Here is a 26440-nt window from a genome sequence, read left to right as displayed (position 1 = left end):
TATATTAAAAGAAATATATATAAAGAAATATATAATATTAATACGATTGGGATGCGCTAGAAAACGTTGTTTGGCCTGGGTCACTTTATTTTTAAATCATTTGTTGGGACGTAAAAATAGTCAAATACATCTTAACATTCTCCACGAGATACGATGAAGAAGAATATATACATATAACTTCTTGCGGAAGAAATATCTACGATCTTGAGAGGATTCGAAAAATACGATGACATCTTCTGATGAATTAGATTTGAGTTAATTTGGAATAATTTGAACAATTTGAATTTCAATAGGTATACGATTTAAATCATCGTGTCAATACTATTTCCCGCTCGATAAACTGAATCTTGCATACATTGAATTTCGAAAACCAAAATAATTTTGTATTCTGCATCTGCATTCAATAATTCTGCACAATCCAGACATAACATGAGTTCAGAAAATACATTTCTTTTTTCTTTCGGGGGAAATCGAAAAATTCCTTAACGGTGATCTAACGTGTTTTTTTTAGTTTGGAAAAGATTTATTAATAAAATTGCACTCGAATTGTAGCATGCTTATAGAGTTTCTTCGTTGTTCACTGAAGGCTTTTTCGACGAACTTACCAGTCAACTTTTGTTTTCCTTCTACTGAAAGTCGTGGTATTAACTAGATAAATATGTAAATTTATTCACCGTGGTAATTTGTCGCACGCATGACTGCTTAATATTTAATCCACGAACGCAACCACGGACCGGCGATAATGTTCACGCTACGAAATTGTAAATTTGGCAAAGGAGCTTGTTAATATTGTCGTGTGCGTCGCTTGTTTTCGTCCTTAATTTAAATTATGTATTTTCCATTTCTATTTCATCATTTTTTTCTCATTCCATGCTTAGAAATTGACGAAATCGTCGCATGGTTGCTTATTCTTCGAACAATCGCGTTCTATTCGTTCGTTAGTTGACTAGAATGTCGCCGATCTCGAGATTAGCGTTGAACTAAAGACCAACGACACGCGAATTTTTCATGAAAATCTAACACGCGATAAATATTTTCTATTTCTATATTTGTACAAGAAAAAAAATGTCTTTAGGAAAATAGAAAGTTAAAGAGATTACTGTCTAGTTCGCATTCTAAAACACATAAAAGTATACCATTAGCATATAATATACCTAAAAAATGTTTATGATATTATAAATTTGTAATTAAAAAAATGCGACGTAATATTCAAACCATGCACTTTCAACGTGAAAAATGGTTTCCAACGAAAAAAATCACTTAATTCTCTTCTAATTACCCTAAGCATCCACTATGAAGCTAACTTAATATAAGACTAGAACAAATTAAAGCAATTTCCCATTCTTAACAGCTATTGGGCACGTTTAGATTTTTATAAACAATTCGAAAATAATATGGAAACGAATCAACGAGTAACTTGACTAAATACAACGATAATTTCAAAACAAGGACGCGGTTTTGCTGTAATTTTACTTATTTCATTCGGAACTCGGCGAACACTTATGTAACAGTCGCGAGCCATGATTAATCAGGTCTGTTTGCATATTAGACAGAAATATTAATTAATATACTATGACTGTGACTATTTCTTGATCGATAACCGATATGATTCCATTGGACGTTTACACTTACGGACGCTACCTACAGTTTATGGTGGATTTTGCGAACGTATAAATTAAACGCGTAACAAACGACTATTTGAAATTTTCTTGATGCACGCACTGTAAACACGGATATTAGCGATTTTTGTTTGAATTGTTGCCAGTTTTCCGCTGCTTCACATCACTCACGCGGACGTTCGCATCCGCAAATCGATTACACGCGTACATCCGCTTCGTACATTCTACGATCCTAATTTTTGCTAATCCGACGATTACTAAGCTAACGAACAGGTTGTATTTAAAGTGTCGTTGCATACTCATCCCTATATTTTCTTGTAATTGTCACGAACGAAAATTAGGAAAATCATAATGTAATATAACAGGACAGTAATTGGCTAATAGATAACATTTTTTTCGTTCGTTTTCATCATTTTTACTTATTACGCATATATATATATGTATGTACATTGCATATGTGTCATATGCAAGACTATTCGAATAGTTAGTATTATTTCTAGTTTTATCATGAGTGATAATGTAAAAATTTCATAGTGAAAAGTTTTACATAGTTTAACATATTCTCTACTCATACAGAAGAATGTATTTTATGAGAATTTCAAATTTTACGATACAAAAGAATACTTTCAAGATATTAAATCGGTGAAACAGATCACTTAATTGAATCTCTCAGTTCGAATATTAGGCACTCTGTAACAATTAAAATATGGTACTTTTCTATGGAGTTTCAAATTTTAGTATTAGTTTGAGTTCCATTTCTCCTCTTCATCTTAATGTAGCTTTCAAAATTTATCAAGAACCATAGCTGGGACGTTACATAATCCCCAAAGAATTTCAAAACATTTCTTTCACAGAACAAAATTCGTTATTCACAGAACTAATAAAAATTACGCGTAACAAGTGTAGTTTTCGTGCCTGATGACAAACATGGTCAACCGTGTATAAGTTCAGAAACTAGTATAACCTGGTTATATAAATAACGAATGAGTCGCCCGTCCTGTTAAGGTGCAATTTGCCTATCAGCAAACAAAACCGGTAGAAAAAAAAACAAGAACAATAACGATAACGACACTGACAATAACGTGAGAAGTAGTAACTCACGTTTATAATCCATATCATCACGACTAGAAGCTTCTCTTCTCTCACTGCAAACTTTATTTCTATTCAATTTTATATAGTAAAGACAAATGGAAGATTGCTGTGGCGACAGCAATCTGTTTAAAGCGAAGACTAAACACACAAAAAAAAAAAAAAAATACACTTGCCTGAATACTTTATCGAAATATCCACTGAACTGAACAGCAGCTGAATCGAACGACGTGAGATTCTATTCAATTTTAAGATCCGTTTCTCCGGCGGCGAAAAAGCGCGAAAACAAAATTTACGAGAGCTAACCAACGACATTAACGTACGCGAACCATTTAATGATACGTCCAAAGAATATTTACGCGAGTTCGATTCCCGTGTAAATTTCGAGTAGGTAAGGAGTGGGTGTTCTGCTCTTGACAGACGAAAATGACGACTTTGGATACGGTTCCATATAAATAGCATTGTATTTCACATACCTCGTGTACACTTTCAATAAATATCTTTCAAATAGTATGTACATAATGACAGGAGAAAAGGGACAGTTCGATCAGAGAAGGAAATTAAGCATAACCCGTAACCGATGACTCTGCCGTAATTTTTCATTCGTAACTTCATTTATAATCATAAATAATTTTAGATTTACGTCGAATCACTTGTTTCTTCCTCGAATGTTCGACGGTACCTTTAACATATTTTAATTAAAACGAAACGATATAACAACGGAATGGAGCAACAAATCGAGTAACACCGGTTAAGAGTTAGGTATCGTTCTAGTATCGTAATTCAACATAGCTGCCGTCGGCGCGGCGACTCGAAACTAAAACGGAGACTCTCGACGTCGGCGTATTTATGGCACTGGTTCGATCGTCCTCGGGCTTCGTGAATCACAAAATCACACACGCGTATTTTCTCTTTCGAGCACACACAGCGCAACTTGCAAACGAGATTCAAACTCTCTATAATGGCCGAGCAGCTTCTTGAAAATTCTTCCGGCGGTGTCCAGAAGTTTAGGTTTCCATTTCAACTCGCGTTTCCAATATATAAGATCGCTGAATGTAAAACGATCTTCTTTGATCTCAGCGTTTTATTCGATCGCTCCTTTGATTAATTCATAGAGCTCGAAATAGCAGATACTTCCTCGCTCTTGATGATCCATACACATCAGAATTTTTCTTCGCTACAGCTTTTCCAGAGCTCGACTATTCGTTAATAGTTCCCTGGTGAGTCTCCACACTTGCTTCGCCGCGTTCTCTAAACCACTAGGCGACTTGCCCTTAAACAGATCCAAGTTTGGCAAAAAATAATGTGGGCATCTGCGACACTGCAGACAGGAGATCAGTTGCAAAAGAATGCCATTGATTCGATCTGCTATGCACGTTTCGTCCCATTCTGCTTCGTGCGGGTGTTTCTCGCACTCGTACAATAATAAGGTTTTCATATGATAGCTGGTAACCGGGTTCCCAGGTAGATCGAGATGTCTGTCCCTGAGAGTTTTCAAAATGCTTAAACAACGTTTTCTACTACCACCCTGAAGCAAACGATTCTCCGCGTCTATGAACGATAACGCCCAGGCGTCGCCCTCCATAGCGGACTGTTTTCCTTGCAAACCAATGCACTCCTTCGACAACATGTCGAAGCCTTCTGTCTTCACTTCAGCCACGATATTAGGATGTGGCCAAGGTATATGTGCGATGGGCCAGTGAGAAGCTGATCTGGGCCACAGACCAGCGCATTTGAACGCTGGCGTAATTTGTACCACGTACCGTTCTCTGATTCGAAGTTTCACTTCTGTTGTATCTGCTATCATTTTTACCGAGTCCCTGTAGGCACACTTATCACAAGCCTGTGCTACCAGAGTTTGAAATCTCGAACGGATTTTCCGGGCGGACAGGTAGCCGGACGCGGTGATGAACTCCACCCAGAGGGACATGGATCGCTTTCGACCGTCGCTGAGCTTCAACACCGCGCATCCCGGCAATGTTCCATCGTCTACGAAATTCAGTACCCCCATTTGATTTAGGTAGATCACAATCTCGAATTCCGTCGGAGATATCACGTCCAGACCGTCGAAGCGACCGTTGTAGTCGGTCAAAGAGGAGATGAACCTCGGCTCCTGTACCTCGACTTCCTTCAGAACGTCTTGAACCACGCGACACACTTCTTGGATCGTCTTCATCACCTGACTCTTTCTAGTCATCACGCGTTCCCCGAAGTACTTGTTGATTTGGTACACCATCTTGGATTGGGCCGACAGCATATCAGCCGGCAACAGCATCGCTGCGGCGGCCTGAAGCCCTCGAAGGCTTCTCTGTCGCGGTTGCTATTTTCTTTTACCGCATTCTGCCTCAAAACTTTCCAAACGATGAATTTTCTTGCGATTTTAATCGAAAGTTCTTCTTCGCTCCCTTTCCATTTGCTCCTCCGTCTTCCTCCTATCTCACTAGCTTTGCGTTTCAAGTCCAACTACTCGATACCTGAGAAACGAATCGAGAATGACCCCGTTGATTCTTGAAAAAAAAAAATGACGATGTTCCTCGCGCGTCGCGTCGTTTAAGGACGCCGGTCCTTGCGGCGGAGACACGAACGAGTAGCGAGAGGAAAAGGTGTACGAGCGACTCCGTGCCGGAGCAGATAGTCGACTGCGCTGTCGTTCACCTCCTCCGCGCCACCCGCTCTTCGAGTCGTACGAAGACGTGCGGTGGTCTAGGTGGTCCCTCCGACAGGCTACGCCTTATACCGCGCGGTTCGACCAATCCCGTGATGAACTAATCGCGCAGGCGTGGCCTGTCGTGGTGCGCCGACCGGATCGATCCGCACGAACTGTTCTATCTATATGTTACGAACGCCTCGCCGAAGGACGAACGGAGCGGCGGCGGCGGCGGCTAACCCCAAACGCAAACCCCTTTTCCCCCATGAATTATGCAGATCCGACTCGTTTTATTTCGTGCTCATGGATACCATGGGGCTCGGCCATTCCTCCGCAACCCCTTCGAACCCCGAAATTTTCGTCATGGTGGAAGATTCGCCGATCACGCTTCGTTACTTAAGCGAAGAAACCTAGTCGTAATCGTGGCGGATTTTTAGTTGTTTCTGGTTTGTCGATTCCCGATCTTCGTTCGGTCGGATGAGGTTTTCGTGGTTTCCTCGAACGATACTACTCTGTCGCTATCTATATGGTCCCGGTAACATTTCGCGAAAAGGTGCTTCGACTTGAAATAAGAAATTCGCGCGCGACGCTGACGCGGTCGGTTGAGTTATCGAAGATGGGGGACAGTTTCGTTTACGAGCGTTTTTATTGAGGACCGGACGCACGCGGCGAAAAAAGCTCCGTATAAAATGTACATTTAACGACGACAACGATAACTCTCCCATTAAGGCTTGTAAATCGCGAGGCAACTGCCCGATACGGCGCGCGTAAAGTGTTGCCGCTCGCGAGCGCGAGCTCTCCGGTTCCAACGTTTTCCTCTCACTTTGTTTTTACGGGCCAATAATAATAACGTAAATTCCCGAACGATCGGCGTGCAGAGAGTGAGTGGCAGCGGTTAACGAATGTCATTGCGCTGGGAAGATAAGGATGGAAGTTTCTGGGAAGAATTAAGATAAGGGACACGGCTCGCGCCTCGTAGGCGTATAATGACCATGAAACTCGGTAGCGATGCCTTTGACGAGGTCGTTTCGGCATCCTGCGCACGAGTGTTAATATCGTAGATAATAATTACGCCGTGATGGTTTTTATGTTCTCGTTTAGAACTGGCTACGATTGAAATCGGACGACTGTACGAAATTTCGGATCTCGTTAATTGGGATGCAAATTTTGTATTTGATAGAAAGATTGTTATGGGAGGAAAGTTGTGAAAGAGATTTGAATTAAGCGACAGTCTTTTATCAACTTCAGTTTAGCTGTAGAGGATCGCCGTCAGAATTGTTAATATTGTAATATCGGAATATATTAAAGGTATAGTTTTGTCCGATTTATTATAATTTATTAATAATGGATTGAAATTACAGATATTAGTTAGACAGAAAACGATGTTTGATTAACAGGAAAACTAAATACAACGCTCGTATTTGCATCAAATAACTCGACAGCTATTTGGTAATACTCTCTCTCTCTCTCTCTCTCTCTCACTAGCAACTCTAACAACTCTGCAACACTAACAGCTCAACTCTCACGACTCTATGCTTCGACGTCTCGATCAACTCTCACGACTCTACTCTTCGACGTCTCGATCAACTCACGACTCTACTCTTCGACGTCTCGATCAACTCTCTCGACTCTACTCTTCGACGTCTCGATCAACTCTCTCGACTCTACTCTTCGACGTCTCGATCAACTCACGACTCTACTCTTCGACGTCTCGATCAACTCTCTCGACTCTACTCTTCGACGTCTCGATCAACTCTCTCGACTCTACTCTTCGACGTCTCGATCAACTCTCTCGACTCTACTCTTCGACGTCTCGATCAACTCTCTCGACTCTACTCTTCGACGTCTCGATCAACTCTCTCGACTCTACTCTTCGACGTCTCGATCAACTCTCTCGACTCTACTCTTCGACGTCTCGATCAACTCTGCTCTTCGCAACACACTCGCTTTTCGACTCGCACACTCTGACCTCTCGGTCATCGCTCCTTGAACCCGAAACCGTCCTTTTTGTTCTAACGCTGTTTATCGTTTTTCCGCATACCTCTGCAAGAACTAGGTCACTTTAGTCACATAGGCGCTCTTAGATATAAACAAACCACAAAGGACGACGTACACGGTGTTTTCCTAGTTTCAGCCGATTTCCAATCGAAGCTATTTTACGATATTACAATATTCACTGGTTCTTTTAATGCATCGTTAGATTTGTATTGAAAATTACATAAAATACACGCCATTATTGGTCTAAAGTTACCTTCGTAGAAGAAACAATTGTTGAGAAACAATTCAGTTACCGGTTTATTGAAATTCTCCGTTTTCCAATTGATTTAAACGATGAAAGAAAATTACTTGGATAGTTCTTAAGAATGAAGGAAAAGTTTAGGGATGTTTTTGAAGACATATGATTTATTAATTCAAACAATTAATTTCCATCTTTTTCGATTTAAAATATTTATGACGTTAAAAATTCAAGTTTTAATAATCTCATATTGATCACAGTAACTCGAAGCAAAGGTTTCAAATCAATTACATGCATTCTTATTATGAGACGAAATGCATTTATTAGTTTATATTTACATTATGTGTTCGAACAGCGATTCTCTTGAGAAATAAATATCGTTTAAATAATATAAAGAATTATGTACATACAACAATATGGTGGCCAAGCTACCGTCGGCAGCTCGATTGCTAACCGATCATAAACATTAGATTAATTTAACGATAACGGATCACACGACAATTCACATTAGCCATTAGATGAATAAGAGTAGCTAACCGAGTATCTATTTAATCTCTCGCATACTGCAACGCTACGTAGAAAAATCGTTCGAGCTGCGTCAATAAGCAGGAGATTCCGCTCCAAGCGAAAGCTTCAGTCGTATAAAAAACGCAGTAATACTAATATCTTCCAAACTAGTACGTATTTCTAATGATCGGTGGACACCTCGATTAACATTCGATTCAGTCTACAAAATTTAACGTGCCCATTTCGAAACGGAATATTCGACTTATACAAAATCAACGTAGAACCTAGCAACAATTGCTTTCGTACGAAACAGGACACTGGCTGTACGATATTGCACTGGAACGAAACGTTGCACTGAACAACGTTTGACTCGCATTATTCGTACCATGGTTTAAAAACTATTAAATAATAGAAAAAGAGAAGAAAGGAAGAGGAAAGGGATAAAGGTAATGAAACTTGTTACACCATCCCTATACCCTGGTACGCTGCAGCGTGTGCAAGAAGATAGCGAGTGAAAGTAGGCTTCCCACGTTTACGAGGGTAAAAAGCAGGCAAAGAACTGTCGCGAAAGTAGCATCCTGAAAGTCGTGATTCACGCGAGTCACCGAATCCTCCAACGTTCCTCCAACTTTCGCTTGTCTCTGTCTTTCTCTTTATTATATTTCTCAATTTGGAACTTCAAAAGCGAAATTCCTGGTTCAGCTAAAGTTTCTCCAGTGCACGACTGTTGGTTAGTAATTCTCTCGTCAGTCTCCACACTTGTTTAGCCGCGTTCTCCAAGCCGCTTGGCGACTTTCCTTTGAACAAATCCAGATTAGGCAGGAAATAATGAGGACATCTTCGACACTGAAGGCAGGATATCAGCTGCAGGAAGATTCCGTTAATGCGATCTGCCAAACATCCTTCGTCCCATTCGGTCTCCAAGGGATGTTTCTCGCATTCGTAGAGCAACAACGTCTTCATATGATAACTGGTCACTGGATTTCCCGGAAGATCCAGATGTCTATCCCTCAAAGTCTTCAGGATGCTTAAGCATCGTCTACGACAGCCACCTTGCAACAATCTCGTTTCTGCCTCCGTGAAAGAGAGAACCCAGGCGTCACCCTCCATGGCAGACTGTTTTCCTTGAAGCGCCACGCTCTCTTTTGACAGCAGATCGAATCCTTCCGTCTTAACCTCCGCCACGAGGTTCGGATGCGGCCACGGTATATGAGGAATCGGCCAGTGCGCCGCCGATCTTGGCCACACGCCGGAACATTTAAACGCCGGCGTGATCTGCACCACGTATCTCTCTCTGATACGAAGCTTCACCTCCGTGGTGTCCGCTATCATCTTCACGGAGTCCCTGTAGGCACACTTATCGCAAGCTTGTGCCACCAGTGTTTGAAATCTCGAACGAATCTTCCTTGCGGACAGGTAGCCGGAGGCGGTGATGAACTCCACCCAGAGCGACATGGACCTCTTCCGACCGTCGCTGAGTTTCAACACCGCGCAACCCGGCAGGGTGCCGTCGTCGACGAAGTTGAATACTCCCATCTGGTTCAGGTAGAGGACCACCTCGAATTCGCCGGGTGAGATAACCTCGAGGCCCTCGTAGCGGCCGTTGCACTCGGTCAAGGAGGAGATAAACCGTGGTTCTTGAACCTCGACCTCCTTCAAAACCTCCTGCACCACCTTGCACACTTCCCGGATGGTCTTTTGTACTTGGCCCATTCGAGCTTGCACCCGCTCGCCATAATACTTGTTCATCTGATACAGCATCTTCGACTGGGCTGCCATCATATCTTGAGGTAGCAACATCTTTCCTCAATATCCTTTAATCGATATCAACGAAGATTCTTTGCAGTCGCTTTTCTGGAACCGGCGAGTCTCATTCTTTCGCGTGGACGCGCGTTTCTTCGATTAATTTGCTTTTACGATCCATGATACCGAGCTTCTTTCGGTCCAGGTATCTTTCTCCCTAAAATGGTCTGATCGATCGATTACGACGATGACAAATAGGGTTAGCACTTTCGAGAAGGAGTCACAGGCAAGAGGACGAACAAAGCGTGCACGAATGTACGGCGATCGGCGGCGGCAGGTGTTGTTCGTGGAACGAGCGCGACTCGAGGTGCTCCGCGCGCGCGACGACAGAGAGAGCACCGGCGACCACCAGCCCGTTCTACTGCCCTTGTAATTGTGTGCCGGCTCCCGAAGTCCCGCCTTCCGGAACGACAGGGTCACGTGGAGTGTGCGCGGTTTTGCCACGCCTCCTGTCGTTTCTTCTCTCTCTCTCTCTTTCTCTCTCTCTCTCTCTCTCTCTCTCTCTCTCTCTCGACCCGGTGCCGACCGACCGCGCACACCAAACCGTCACGGCCTCTCGCCCTTTCGATCCGTCGAATTCTTCATCCCGCTTTAGTTATTTACGCGGTTTCTTTCGTCGTTAACGAGGGACATGACACAGGATCTCTAGGGTGGTCTAAGGGGATAGGTAATGCGGTATATAGTCCGGATAGAATTTTGTGGACAGTGAACGAAATGTATCGATTACACGAGAGTTATTGTATAGTTTCAAAATATCGAGTAGAATTTGGGGAGGATTTGGCTGGGCTACGATACGTTTAAAGATTCGATTGGTTAAAGTTGACCGGTTTTGAGTAGCTAGTAGAGAGATCTTCTTCTCTTCTTTAAGATGGTCTACTATCTCGAAAGAATTGAACATCCTTTTAGTCAGAAGTATTCTGTTAATTCTTTCATTAAATATAACTTTATTCGATTTAAAGTGCATTTACACGTTATATATTCCATTTAAGATATTTGTAGAACCCATAAAGCGTATTTAACTCAGCTTTCACCTCAAACTCCGTCGCTATTTAGCCATGAACTATCACAATGTAAAAAGTGTACGTAAGAGACGCATAAAGCGCACATCGAGAACGTTGATATACATACAATTGTCCCGTCGAACAGCAGGACGCATAAACATAGTAGAAAAAAAAAAAAAACAATAATGCCTTGGCACTTGTTCTTCCATTCCTAATGTCAAGGAGACATCGACGCTTTTCTGCGATGTATCAATCCATCGACTGTCCCTGGAAATAAATTCCTAGGGTAAAAACAAGTTGCGAAAGAACGCATTGTTCGGGCTATGAGATCGCGAGAGGATTCCACGCACGATCATTCGAGCCGATAATTCCATCGTGAGGGTCATTTGAATGTTCGACGTCCGAATAAGAAGCAGATCTGTGTTCGTTTTCTTGTTTGCTCGCGAATAACAAAAACAGCCCCCGCGGTCCGCAATATGGCAGCGATGCGCTGGCAGATGTTTTTGAATAAGAGTAGCGATCCGCCAACGTGAAATGCACCGCTTTCCTTTTATGCGTTGATCGTAAAAACTCGTGACGCGAATACCTGCGTCCAAAAATACCGATAACCCGCCGAGATATCCCATACGTCGAACGTCCCATAAGATTCCAGAGATTACCGCTTTCGTATGACGAGGTAAGATTCGGAGATTCTCTTCTTTGACCTCCTTAACCCTTTTGTTATCGGAAAATCTAGAGACACGTTGTTGGAGACGGTGTTTTATTTGATGAATGCTGGGGTTGTTGAATGTTTGGTGCTGTTGAAAAGGGTGCTCTTAGTTGGAGGGTGGTGTTAAAAAGGTTTAGCGCCTGTGGATGTACGTACGTTCTGGTTTAGAAGTTCTAGAATAGGACACCGTTTTTAATAAAACTTTTGTATTCGGGGTAGGTCACAAACTATATATTTTAGTAAAATTGTTAATTATAAGCGCATTAGCACTTATCTTTTTTATGGTATAAGCTATCGAAAGAAATAATATTTTTTTTGTGTATTTTAAGGATCCATATTTCTAATAATTATCTAAATGTACCCGTTTTAAGATTTTTGTGTATTTCACATGAATTTTTTTAATTCGAGTGCTGTAATTTTATAGGACGTTAACTTCTAAAATTCTTACGTGGAAATTTACTTCCCTCGATCTTGATATTATCAACCAGAAAGTGTCCAATCTCGAAAATATTCAACATCATATTAACAATCGAATCAACGACCAAGAATCTTTTCGCGAATGTTGCTCTATTACTAGTGATTACTTTCCACGCACGAAGACGCACAGGACTAGTATTCTAACAATAGTCGGAGGAAACCTTCAACGACGCGTTTCTATCCGCTTCGAATCCGCTTCGCTGCCAGATAATCGAATAAAGTTCAGAAATCCAATCTACTCGAAGTTGGAGTGGTAGATTGGTACCTACCAGGCCTGCTATGCCTTCGCTAATACGACTTGATTCATGAGTCAAGCACGTGTATCTCTTTCTCCCTTTCGATCTCACCCTGTCTTTTACCCTGGCGCTGTTTTCGCGCGAGACGAGGGGTCAAACGTTCTGCTACATCAGCCCTCGCATTAATGCAGAACCCGGCGTCTCGTTGTGCCCTAAACGTGCCTTTCATCATCTCATTTCGACGTAATTCGTTTATAATCTGAATTATTTGTACACCAACAAGATAACTCGGGTTCAGTTTCGAAATGATGCCTTCGTGTCTTTCATTCGATGATGTTTTGGTAGTGGAGAGAACTTTTCGAGTAGTTGAAAGAAAATTGTAGAAAAATATGCTGTGAGAGTAACATGTTGTATTCTTCATATTGGAGTTCTCGATTTTTATTTGACATAAAATTTCTAAAGGTTTTTATTATATTGAACCGCTATTAGACTAAAGAAAAGAAGTAATGAACTTTTTTTAAGAGAATTCTTGTTTCTTTCTGAAACTTGTCAGTATTTGAATGTTTTGATTGTAATATGATTTGTCACTAGTTGGGGATTCATAAATCATAGAGTATCTTATGTCAGTAATGAACAATATTACATTTTGTGTGGATTTTCAATAAAGTTTCTAGAAACTCCTATCATCATATGTTAATTTTCTTTTTTAAATCCGAAGTAGAGAGCATATTAGTAGAGAGAAAATAGGTATATTACCTAATCACAATCAATCTGGAAATCTAAATTTCATATTCTGATTAATATTCGTCCAAAAGACTTACATATATATTTGCAATTGTATTGCTATTACGCATTACATAAATAATTTTCCTATTAGATATCAATTACTGCACAACGTAACCAGAACAAAATATCATATTAAATATGTATAATCATGTTATTACTCTTTTTGCCATAGCGTATTGAAATAGACATACATAATCGATGTTTCTACAATTTCAAAGTCATTTTCATACTAATAACTCGTATTTGACGTAATAAATCTTCATGTTTAAACACGTACTTTATTCGCGAACTTATATGAATCTTTAAAGATCAAATTATAAGTAACAAGGTGAATGATATATATAAAAATACCTATACGCTTGTACAAACAGTTACTACTTTAACACCTTCATTAAATCCCTATGTTTTAAAGTTCTAGAATATTTCCAACACTACAAAATGCCCTCGATATTCGCGAAACTTCCAAGTAAAATTTTCGAGGATCGTTTCCAGCGACTGCGCTATTCACTGGACTATATCTAATGTCCCGATCGCACTCAGAAAGATCGAAGTTCCAAAAGAGCAATCCTAGTTGAATGCAGTTTGCCAAAACATACCACTACGAAGGCTCGTTTTACACGACAGGTATAAGAGTCTCGAACAGTCTCTTATTACGTGGCGTCTCATTGTATAAGATTTTCGTGTAGAAACGACGACAAGTCCCTTTTCGCAAGAGGCAGCCAGCCGAATTGAAGTATACGCAGACGGCAGCCTTGTAAATCAGCTCGGATGAACATCCTCGCGTAATCCTCGAATAATCCTGAGCTCAGTCGTCGAGCTCCAACAGCCGGCAATATTGGAGAGCTCCATCGTGTATTTTACGGTCTCCTTGGTTAATGACACGTGAACCAACACCGATCTCTCGATTCGATCTGCACGAACGGAACAGCGACCGCGAATTGCGAAATTCCTTGCGCAGATAACACATTGAATACAAGTGTACAGTTAAGTGCGTGAAATCACCGCGACGAGGAAGTGAAACTCTGTGTGATTTTGACAGAGGCTTGTGGTGGAAATTATGATTATTATTACCTATAATTTTCATTTGGGATTTCGACAAATTCTAATTGGTTTAGTTGATGCTTGGAATAGATTTTCTTGGATTTCTATAAAATTGAATTAGATTGATAGTATTTTGCGTTGACGCTTTTGAAATTGCTTATTTTGGAGATTTTGATTATAATCATAGATTCATTTCTTGTAAGTAGATGAGTAGTAGTAATATATCGCGTTAGCGTTTGAAAACATTTTTCTATGAAATCTTAGCATTATTTCGCCATCAAACGAGATCCATCATCAATGTTGAAACACAACTGCAAACTTACTTAAACTATCGACCTTCCACAAGAAAAATTATCATTTTTCCACCAAGCCGATTAAAATACTACTCTTAAAAAATCTTAAAATACTACTTAAAATAAATTAGTTACAACCAATACAATTTTACGCGGGGTCGAATCTCTACGAAAAAATTTAAGTTAATAAACGTGCAATGATCGAATAAAGGTCGTGTAGACCAGATTATCGATACGTGAATGGTTCATGGTTCAGTAACGGAAGTACTGGTCCAAATCGAGTGACGGTCTACTCGCATCTGTCGGTCGAAATGAATCGCGTTATGCCTTGTTTTGTAATATCCCCACACTCCGATATGGGTTCATCAAAGGAAGAAATGTCGTCGTTCGGCATGTACCGAGCGCCATTAGCTCGGCTCGTTCTGTCCAATTACTTTCATCGAGGCTGACGACAAGACAGGAATCCGCATTCCAAGTCGGGTACTTGAAAGTATTCCGTTCACGAATCAACCTTCTTCGACGATAAATTGTCGACAGATATTGGAAAATGAGTATATTTTCTCGGAAAGTAATTAACTACTGTATTACTTTGTGCGTGATGCTGGTACATCGTTTGAAACCAGTTTTTTTTTTTTTATTATGAATAACGGTAGTGATGGTCTTTACTCCTATAATTTAAAATTCTCAAGGTAAAATATATTTTTAATTCTTCTTAAGCCAGTGTAAAATATAATAACTTCGCGATTCGAAAATAAGCGACAGATCACAGAAAGCGATAAATGAAGTACATAGCAGAGAAATTATAAAATATATGTATAACACTTTCATGAAGTCTTCGTATAAACTATGCTTTTTAATGCATCTATGCAAAAATTCAAAGGGAACGTCTCTTGTTCAAGAGTTGGATTCACGGTGGATGTCGGTTGAGACACTGCTTTGTCTCTCTGGTAGCAATTCTACGTTTATTAGGGGCAACAGGGCTAGCTGCATCACCAGGACCTTTGTGCGCCGGATGCCGCGATGCGTTATCTCGTGCGAGATACGGTAATAAAGGTATGAGAACACGCAGGTGGCACGTATAACTCATTGCCGCAGTGGATGGTCTTGATGGTTCTCGAACGTTTTCGACGCATCAGCCGACGCGTTCACGAAACGAGGGTCGTTAGAATGGAGTAGAGACAACCTTTCTTGGAAAATTGACGACTGACGTTGCGTTTGTCACTTTACTATGGCTACCGTGTTCGTCATACAAGAGAAAGAAATAAAAGATATAAATCTTACGCTTATATAGTGTCCAAAATAACGCTACTTCGATAAAACAAACGAAGTTAAAGTTGATTTCACATTCTCGCTTCTTCTTTCCCACGCGAAACTCATTAGAAAAACAAATATAATCTCAACGAATTCCCCTATATTCCCAAGAAAAATGTTCTTCTCTCTCTCGAAAAAATGCCTATGCACGTCTCTTAAGTGCTAACTTTCCAGAAGAACCGAAAACACAAAACTCTGGAGCCTCATCCCCGTTGCTGCTGCGTATAATTAATGATCAGGCCACTTCAGGCATATACACCGAATCGAATAAACCACCATCCTCTCCGCCTCCCATGTTTTGTTCGAGCTATCGTGATTTCGAGTGGTTCGCGCGCCACGAGAACGATCAAGAGGGTGTTCGAGAACCTATGCAGCCGAAGAGAGACGGGGGGTCTATTATTGTCCGGTGCTTAATCTGTTTGTTGTATACCGGGCTGCTAAGTGGTACCCGTGGTTCTATGGTGCCCTATGGTGTACATAGAGGCGAGCAGCGAGGGGCCCTTGTGAACGCGACACATGTTGTTACATCACGACGCCCATTGTCGAAGCACGCTGCTGCGCAGCCACGATTTCGCTTCGTTGAGAGATGAACGCCGCACGGGGAACACTAATCGCGCATCACTTGACACTCTGCCAGAGACGCAGCTCTTTTTAACCACCGTCCTTTTTCGTTTTTCATCTTCTCTCTTCCCTCTTTCGCTCTCTCTCTCTCTCCGTGGACGCTTCATCGAACGTGTAAACATATTAGTCGCGCGAGACTGCTGGCACCCCGTGATACGCCGGAACAGGGGTGTCCCTGTTATTTTAACGACTCACTTTTCGGTCGCGTTGCTGCCGTGGAAGAGTGTGTTTTGGGTGAATGATGGTGGCGAAGTGTTTTCTGGATAATCTTTGTTTTCTTGTTTTATGGGGTAAGTTTGTTTAGTGCCGCGCGTTATGGAAACTATACATATATCTGTGCATGTTTGTTTCACGCGTAATTCTTCGTGACATTGATGAGTTTTGTGAAACGGTGAGATTTTAGCTGGCGAGATTTCGAGATCAAATCAGTACAGATTTTATTACCGATTATTTGTGCTTTTTGTAGTAGCCAAGAGATGCAATCTTCAGTGACATCGCCATGAGATGAAAGATTCTGTAAGTTTCGAAAACATTGCATTTCTAAAGAACATAAATATTAGGAAAATGATCTCAGGAGATAACATAATAGAATGCACGCGTGTCATATCTGCAGCCAGATTGCAAGCATCCAAATAATGAATTCCGTATCACGGCGCGTTCTTATCAGTTACTGGCAATGTTTGCGAAGAGCTTGCGCATTCGTTCTTAGGGGTTGGCTCTGTGCAGCCACCCCCGACTTCTCTTACAATCTCGCGCATGGAATCCACTGGATTCCGCTATGAAATATTTTTACACATTTACAACGCTCTACATATTTAACTTAATATTTGTTCGAATTATCATTTATAACTGCATATAATAATCTTCTGCTATTTTCTAAAAATTCTCACGATAGATAACAATAATTAACCCTCCCTGACAATATTATAAAGTTCTTTAATGAGTTATTAATACAAGCAGCACGCGTTCTACTTAATCTTCCCGAGTTGACGCGACATTTATGGTCCTTGGAGATTTCGAACCGCTTATGTGCTAATAATTAGATTTCCATGTGCGTGCGTTGCACCCTAATGTCGTCTCCGGTGTTTATTTGATCTCCTGCGTTTCATAGGGAGCACTCTTCTCTGCTCTTCATGGAAACTTACCTATTTGTGTGTCGGATATCCTTTGTTGTTTTGCGTTACGCTCATTGGACGTCTATATTTGTTACTACCGAATATAAGGGTAGCTTAACTTTTTAACTTTGTTTTTGGATACGAAGTCTGAATAGAATTCAGTAAAGTCTATGAAACTTTTGAATAACTTCTATTTGTACATATTCATTGGCAGACCCTTTTTCATTAACGCATTAGCAATTTGCGAAACACATAGCACAATCGTATCGCGAGGAAACGTAGAATTTTACAACTTGGAACTTGAAAGCTAAGCGAATACTTAGCGATAAAAAAGAAAAAGAAGAAAAACTCCTGACGCTACCAACGTCTTAATTCTTCTATGATTAATATTTTTGTACAAGTACTTTAACTCCTCCCTAATTTCACGCTTCTGTACCAACGATTCTCTCTTAGTTACTCAACAAATATCTGCTACATTCCTCCTAATGGAACTTTGCTTTTAATACCTATACTCTTCTGGCATCGCCGACGAAGCACCCCAGGGAGTACAAAACACATCAAAATCCTTGGCCATCAAATAACTTTTCCCGCTCTCGTCCAACTACCAAGCTATCCAGTCGTGGCATTAATTTCAATGACTGCTTGGTAACACCCATCGCTCGGTCAAGTTCTCGTTATACCACCGAAGAACAAGAAATTCGACGAGCGTCGAATCATCAAACAGATACGATCTCGATGTTGTTGGGGACACGGGTTGACCGCGCTCATTCCGCGTTATATCGAGGATAATTTCATTTGGCGCGCACGAGGACATCGCGACGGCGGCGCTCGTTAAGCGGGAAAAATTGAAAGGCCTGTTAGCCGCGTCCCGGTAAATTGCTTCCTCTCCGTCCTCGTACGGACCCGCCGCCGTCAGCCTCGTCCTTTTTCTACCCTCCCCCTTTTTCGCCCACGAGTTGTTCACGACTCGTTCGAGAGCGCAAGCCCGCGAAGTCCTGGGATCGATTCCCGGCTCAGCAGGAGGCTCCTCCTACCATGACGGCCATCTTGCGACCGGCACCGGTCTCACTATATCACATCACACTTCACTGAATACAGCTTGCATACTTACGGTCAGCCATGCGATCGCCACCCCGACTTTTGTCCCTCTTTCGATATGAATCCGATCATTCCATCCGGGTGGTGGTTATGGATCGAGGCTTAGATAGCTTTCGGCTTCGTTTGAAAAATTTCTGTCTGTGAGAACGTTAACACGGAGACGGAAGGAAACAGCCTTCGGCACAGGAGCAAGGGAAATCGTGTTCTCTGTCGCTCAGCGTCACGCGACGTTACGTTGTTTTGCTCGTACATGTCACACGTTCGACCAATACGTGCGTTTATCTTTACGATCGCGCTAAGTCTCAAAAACAAGGAATCAGCACCGCATTCCTTCCAGAGATCTCCTCTTTCCATCTCCGCACAGTGGAATAGGTACATTTAGCTACATTAGGCTTACACTTTTTGGGGGTGGACGTCGGCGGTTTTGAACGAGGCCAAGGTTTTAATTAATGTTTCGTGGTTTTTGGAGAAGGATTTTGTAAGGAGTTCGGGGTAAGTTTTGCACAGGGATGAAATGTTTGTATAGGAACGAACTGGGATTTTGTTGATCTTTGATTGGCGAAGGAGGTGGTAAATTCACCCTTTGAACGAATATTACTATTTATGAAGGAAATGTGTGAAGATCAACGATAACATTCTTGTAATTTTTTACTCGTATATACCGCACACGAAAGAACTTTGAGAGTTTGAACATTCTTTTCTTAAGAGTACGGAAAATAAATTGCAGAAAAACATGATTTATTTGAATCGCTATTCCGGATTCGCGGTTGAGGTGATCCCATGAAGGATGGTTTCCTAAAGCAAGAATTTTTTATGCAAGATAGGCACTGAAATGTGAACCTGAATGTTATTATTTCCATAAATTGCAACGTGGATATATTAGAAATTATTTATTACTACTTCACTTTCAGCTTAACAAGGTTTACAGATTTAATGAAGACATTCGAAGACGTATAAAAATATTTTTATCGCGATAAATAATCATAATTATGCAACGTTTTATATGAATCATTTGAGAGAAAAAGTAATTTAGATGAATTTTGCACGTTTGTTTAATCACTTTTCAGTCGAAATTATGTTTGGTTATAGTTTTAATAAACAAGCTTCTAGTGTTTTATATTCTCTTATACTATGTGTATAATTAATATAATAATATAATAATGAACTACATGTATAATTAACACAATATTTCATCGACATTAAAGAAAAGAAAAATATTTTTAATTTTGTTTCTCGTTTCAGGTGCTCAAGTACTGCGACCATTTGCACGGAAAATGGTACTTCTCGGAGGTGCGCGCGATATTCTCGCGCCGATATCTGCTCCAGAACGTCGCCATCGAGATCTTCTTGGCCAGTCGAAGTAAGTCGTGCTTGATTCGTCTCGTTCGTTTTCAAAGGGGGCGGCGGGCCCTTTTCGAAAGGACGCGCATTCCGTTTCTTGCTCGGTCGCCTGCGTTATTTCACACGGTGTGATCTAATCCGGCAAAATGGAAACGGAATTTCGAGCTCGCCGCGAGGTGTGCACCCCCGTTTACTTTTTACGCAATAAATATCTTCGCCCGCATTACGGTATCCGTTTTTTCGATGCCGATTTATCAACCAATTCCAGTTACACCTGCTGCGCTTCTTGCTTTTAAATATGCATAACATTTGAATGCATTTAGTTTAGTGCATTTGGTTTAATTTCGTGGCTACGGAGATGCGAACTTCCGAGGAAGCTGTGTAAATTAAAGATGTTCAAAATTAGTTGGAAAGTTCGCGATAATATTCGGTATGTTAGGTTCGAAATAACAGTCGAAAACTTCGAAAATAACCAGACTTTTTTAAATACGCACATTGCGGTCGAATATCCTAATCAACATACATAAATTGAATATGAGATATTAAAATCATACAAACTTTGATATTCTTAATAACTGAAACGATATGGACGTATTAATTAGTGTTAGGAATATCACAAACAATTTACATATTTTATGATTATTACGCAAAAGCAGTATTAACATGTATCAAATGCAGTAATTGCACTTGCAGTAATTAATATGATAGTTGTTCATTATGTTTATTACTTACTCTTCGTTTATATCGTTAATCGCAAATGGATCTTGATCAGATTCTGAAGTTCCAACTATCTCTCTTACTTAATCTTGAATTAATTTCTTAAATTATAGGACTGCGGAGTACACCATGAATATCACATCAAATGTACTCGAACGATTTAATTCTGTCCTTGCTCCTAAGTATTTTAATAATTACCCCTAATTATTGCTATTGCATAGGAAACGTCATAAAATCCACCATCTTCAAGTTCGTTTATCACACTTTCTACAAATGTAGATAAATATTACGTATCGATATTTTCACAATGATAATCTCCGATACACTTATTATTTCACGTTCCACGTATTTAATAATACTTCTCGAATTTCAATTCACAATATCTCCACATTCTCACTGGTAATAATTTTCTCTTATTCGATCATTAACATCTTCTAGCCATTCCTTTCTCGCGACACACGTACAAAGAGAAAACCTTTCATCCTCGAAGAGACTAACAGAAAAGAAAGAAAAATTACGACAGTACCAAATAGGAGAAATAAGCGGAGTCGTCGTTATCTCGGTTTCGTAAGGAGGTGTTAAAACATTCCTAGAGGACGGCGAAGCATCGGGATACGTAGCGTTTCACTTGAAATATAGTTGTCGTTCTTTCGAACGTCGGTTCGTCGGTGGTGCGCGCATTTCGAACAAACGCGCCGTAGGAATTACCGGTATACCTGCGAGCTCCGTTGGACCCGCAATCCCGCTGATTATTTCTCTCTTGGCCGCAGATAAATTTCACGTTTGGACGTTCCTCGATTCTAATCTGATATCCCCCAGACTTTCGATGAACCGGGGGAATGTCATCCGCGCGTGTTCGTCGTTCGTTATAAAAATTAGTAGAAACGGACACGCATACATTGGCGTTCTCGTTAACCGATGCGCGGTTGGATCATATTTATCGTTTTGTGATAAATCTTTGGACGATTAGAAAGGAAATACGAGCGAGTTACGTTATGGTAGAATAGTTTCGTGGAACTTTCATGGATATTTAAAAGATGTAATCTGGATAAAATGATTGGGGAAATATCATCTTGCGGTTTGCTTAGGTAGGAAGTGTCTGTGGTCTTTGATATTGAATACAGGTTTAAAGTCAATTTTTCCGATTTAGGACAAGCGAGATTATTTTGATGTAGTATACTTGTTTTATCATGACGTGTTCAGTAGATTTGATAATTAGATAAGTATTCTCAGAATTGTGAATCTATTTATTATATTCTTTATACGATAAATACGATGAATAGCAGTAATATATAGAATATGGATATTATTTTGTATGTTTTAAGATTTAATTATAGAAAAATATGAAATTGACAGAAGAAAACATTTATCTCTTCCAGGATTTAATTTAAATACAAAATGAATTACTCAATTCACAGATTGTATTCTTCTCTGACACCATTATTATGAATAAGTCATATATAACCAAATGAAAGTTATCTCATCTAAAACCATGACCGACTATTAATCAACCTTCAACACGTTCAACTTCTCAAGGCATAAATCTTTCATACAACGTGTATTCTGGATAACAATTATCAAATAAGTTTTGCCTTATTCAATCTTTTCATGTTTTTCACAGAAGAGGTGCATGCTATTCTTATTCGTATTCAGTATGGTCCGCTATTCACACGGCGAAGAAATGAGGTCAAGAAATTTTTTGGTTCCCGCGCCTTTCTGTGATCGTACGTTTTACTATCCTTCTTCGTTGATTAAGACCGACTCGTATATTCCAACTCTGTATTCGAAGTTACATAAATTACCGCCAAGTATTTATGGTAACTGTCTCTTTGCACGCTACTCTTTGAACGCACGAGACTGCTTCAGCGATGCTATTAAAGCCGTGAAATTAAGTCCATCGTATACTCCCTTTTCATATTTCCACGTTTAACCAACTACTAAATTCGTTCTAAATGCCTTTACCATGCGTGTCCAAGCACGAGTTACATTTCGATGAATCATTTCCTTCGGTTTAGCAGAAATATGTATCAAAACTTCTTGTAGTAATTTATAGTATAATGGAACAATGATATTATTGCATGAAACAGGAAACAATTTACGCTGTTAGTGGTTTAAATATTTCTATTACTTTCAAAGAATTTTTATTTGCTCGGAAGGAAATTTGAATGCGATACCGAATTACGATGAACTTCAAAATTTACACAGCTTTCTGTATACGTTATAACGAAAATAAGAATCAATTAACGGAACATATGAACAATACGTATGCATAATAGACACGAATTTTACACTTCACCCCTTTGATCTTCATATTTGGTATGTCGAACAGAAATATTTAAGATTAAAATTCAATTAATCGGTAGATGAGTACAAGCTCTTTCTACATTCATTTTACAGTATCTAAATCCTTAAATTTAAAATACAAAGTTTCACGATTCCCTCTTTTTTAAATACTCCTTTTCAATTTCAATCTGTTTGCAATCCTTGCGTTCCTCGTTCAACATTCACCCTTACCTCTACGCACCTTCCAAAAATTATCACTTTATTTCTCTCCCGAACCAGACCATGCATCATCCTAGCCTAATTCCTAGAGGCCAGTAACACTCGAGACAATTCCACATGAGGTACCTTCCTGGCAGAAGAACCGACCGCCAAGGCAATGCGAGTAAGAAACGCATCCTCGCCTGCCATCCTTCCTCGAATGATTGACACACGGCCTGTCTGCTGGATTGGCTTCGCTTATAATCCGCACTTTAACGCCTTTTTGTCCACAGCCTCGATCCTGTTCGCGTTCCCGGACCAGACGACGGTGAAAAAGGTGATCAAGGCGCTACCGCGAGTCGGCGTGGGCATCAAATACGGGATTCCGCAGACTAGGTAAGGAACCACCGAATCCCTTTCGCCGCCATCTGAATCCGAGGGATCTAGAGGTCTCGAGAAACACGCTCGTCGCATTCCTCCTCTCTTTTCTTTGTCCCCTTCTGTGGGATTCCGCTCGCGATCGGCTTCGGATCTTCGGCCCTTTCTTGTTCGAGTCCGAACGTTAAGATGAATCGAACGATAGAGTTCGATGTTGGAATTATATTGAGAAATACATACTTCGAAGACTAGATGTCGATCGTACCGATGTCCTGATCGCCGTGTCGATAGTTTTGTTGGTTTATTTCGAACTTTATACGATTAAACGATTGGGAGAGTCGTCTTTGTTTTGTCGTGGAAGTTATCTTATTGTTAGGATTCACGGTTGTTACAGCTGATGTAGGAATTAAATGTGAGCGTTTTTGAGATAAAAGAAGGACAATTACGGGATGTGGAAACCAATTTATCTGAACTCGTTGGAAAACAAGCAGTTGTTTCAGGTATTTTTAACAAATTATCCTACATGTAAAATTCAGTCGGAAGAAAAGAATAAAACAGGGGATGTGTGTCCTCTTCTACGGTACTTTGTGTAACTGCTATTCATACAATACAACCTGATTGACTCCTCGTACTGTCCATGATTTCTCCTTCAAATAATACGAATTCACGTTTGGATAAGTAGATCCAGTTCAACTAATCAGACATTAACTAAGATTTTATTGCAATAAATGCAGATGTACTGTATTATAATGGTCACTTCAGACAACAAATTAATATGGAGAAACGAGAGGCAAGTCGATTCGTCGAAACGGTTGCGAAGATCCCTGCGCTTTCATCGCGGTCGAGCTTCGGGACAAGGATCCTATCTCGATACCAATACTCCTGCAGCTTGGACGAGGACAGGCGGCGAGAACAGAGGTTCGCGTATCCGCGTTTCGATCCATCCATTAAAGCTCTCTTATACATGGGACCGAGAGGAGGAGAAAGAAAGAGAACCGACGAGAAGGATACGCCGGCCATAAATATACGGAGGCCGAGTCGGACGTCTGATCCAAGGGAGATTCCTGGCCAACAAAAATAATCTGCCGGTATATAAGACGTGCATCCGCGTCGTGACGTTCTGTAGCACGCTCGCGTCGCGGGAAAAATAAATCCGCCTTCGTATCGAAGCGTTGTATTGCCTTTAATATGAGTTGATAAGATAATTGGCAATGATTCACGATTTTTCTTGGAAATCAGGAATTTTGTTTTTGTAAAAAATGACTTTTCCATTCAGGATTAGTCATTCGTGCATTTGGAATAGATATCTGCGTTTCTCAATTCTGAATTCAAAAACATCTATAACACGTTGACCCGTCAATTGATACATTTCTTAACCAAAAGATTCTAAAACTATAGGATTGAATAGAGCTAATAGAGACAAGTCAGTTCCAGCCGAGACAATTCTACTCTCTGCAAAATTAAATATATTTAAATTTAGTTTAAGAATTTCGAACTTCCCAAATTGCAATTTTTCAGAATTGAATCTATGTGACTCGTCAGACTTTAGTTTGAAAATAGGATCGTTTTATTTTTCTTTGTGAAATAATCATCTTACATCTCTGATGTTTCCTGAAGCGACTCGTCTTTATTACTTCACATTGGATGGAAAATTTTCGTAGTTCCGCAAGAATTAATGTACATGCGCATTAATGTACGCAACGCCAGAATTTATACATCCGGCTGCAGTCGGATGCTTCTCTCCTTTAATGTCGTCTACCGCGTACCGTCTATTAAAGTCTCTCGTATAAATCCTAAATCAGTGATACTCGTGTTCGTAAAACGCACTTGCTGAATTTTATAGCATTAATATACAACACCAAACTGTATCTTCAGGAAACGAGACCGACTGTTCTTGCGGATAATTACCTTGTGAAACTCTTTCCTCGAGCAATTATGTTCAATGATCTTCAATTTACCTCTATGTCTATTTTGTTATTCTTCGCTACTTTATGCTATTTTTCGTATTAGATGCTTTCTCGTTCACGACGATTTATAACCATCTATAAGCAATGAATAATAAATAATGATATGGATAAAAATAAAAATCAGATTAGGGTAGATACATACGTATAAGGTTTCCTTTATACAGACATATCGATCTATGTTCTTGGATAGAGCCTCTTCAGAATTAATCTACAGCTCAGTTTTAGTTAGAAGGTTTCATTATTCAATTGCTTCGTTCTTTTTCTGTTTGAATTGCTGGAGATTGCAAGAAGTAGGAAAATAAAGTAAAAGACAGAAAAGTAAGAGAATTAAAAGATAAATTCGTGCAAACTGAGAAAATCATGATGCTACAATAGAAGCAAAATTGTTAGAAATATTGATATCTAAAAAATCAATCTTAGATGAAACTAATTCTTGTCCAGATGCGTATATACACGGTGGACCATTAATTTATTACGTAAACAATATAAAAAAATTATATCTATCATGGCAGTAACCTATTCAGAAGAATTTATTATCAATTTCGCAGTACTGATTTCAAACAAATTTATCATTAAGTCAGTCTCGCATAACAACATACCTATGTAAAAGTCCACGTAGATAACTTTTCATACAGTCGTATTAACCGATAGCAATCGTACAGTTGCAGTTTCGATGGATCAATGATAGTGTAAATTTAGTTAGACAGGTATTAATTCATCTATCGTATGTAACATAGTGTGTATCAAACGCTACAATCGTGAATAAGTTGTTACACCGGTTTTGACATCATTTGGAATGATGGATAAAGGATAATCAATTCTAGGATAATAATAATCTATGTCATCGATAATACCTCCTCTCAATACGAACTTATTATTAATGATATTAATCTTATAAACGTATCGTGTTCGACATTTTGATCGATGAGTTCTCTAACAGGAATATTTAGAATTCGTCCTATTTTTG

General features: G+C 40.0%; 3 protein-coding genes across 21 annotated transcripts in view; 1 reads left to right on the top strand and 2 right to left on the bottom strand.

Moving 5' to 3' along the window:
* rg (A kinase anchor protein rugose) overlaps positions 1–26440 on the top strand; it is a 416363-nt gene that overhangs the window by 376652 nt on the left and 13271 nt on the right. For all 19 annotated transcript variants that reach the window (XM_069131579.1, XM_069131556.1, XM_069131578.1 and 16 more), the window contains 2 exons: positions 19832–19949; positions 23422–23524. In XM_069131579.1, the coding sequence (XP_068987680.1) occupies positions 19832–19949; positions 23422–23524 (221 nt within the window). The remainder of the gene's footprint in view (positions 1–19831; positions 19950–23421; positions 23525–26440) is intronic.
* Positions 3149–5373, bottom strand: LOC138189387 (protein mab-21). Its single transcript, XM_069131446.1, has one exon. The coding sequence runs from the start codon at positions 4981–4983 to the stop codon at positions 3886–3888; it is 1098 nt and encodes a 365-aa protein (XP_068987547.1). The 5' UTR covers positions 4984–5373; the 3' UTR covers positions 3149–3885.
* LOC138189580 (protein mab-21) lies at positions 7855–10896 on the bottom strand. Its single transcript, XM_069131608.1, has one exon. It carries the CDS (start codon positions 9896–9898, stop codon positions 8801–8803), a length of 1098 nt encoding a protein of 365 aa, XP_068987709.1. The 5' UTR covers positions 9899–10896; the 3' UTR covers positions 7855–8800.

Source organism: Bombus flavifrons, chromosome 2 (genome assembly GCF_040668555.2).
Source record: "Bombus flavifrons isolate JBK064 chromosome 2, iyBomFlav1_principal, whole genome shotgun sequence".
NCBI lineage: Eukaryota > Metazoa > Arthropoda > Insecta > Hymenoptera > Apidae > Bombus > Bombus flavifrons.
The sequence above is the reverse complement of the archived record's forward strand: the minus strand, read 5'-3'. Positions and strand labels throughout refer to the sequence as shown.

Excerpts from the sequence above, each read along its gene's own strand:
- LOC138189387 (XM_069131446.1), bottom strand. The coding sequence starts at position 4,983 with ATGCTGTTGCCGGCTGATATGCTGTCGGCCCAATCCAAGATGGTGTAC.
- LOC138189580 (XM_069131608.1), bottom strand. The coding sequence starts at position 9,898 with ATGTTGCTACCTCAAGATATGATGGCAGCCCAGTCGAAGATGCTGTAT.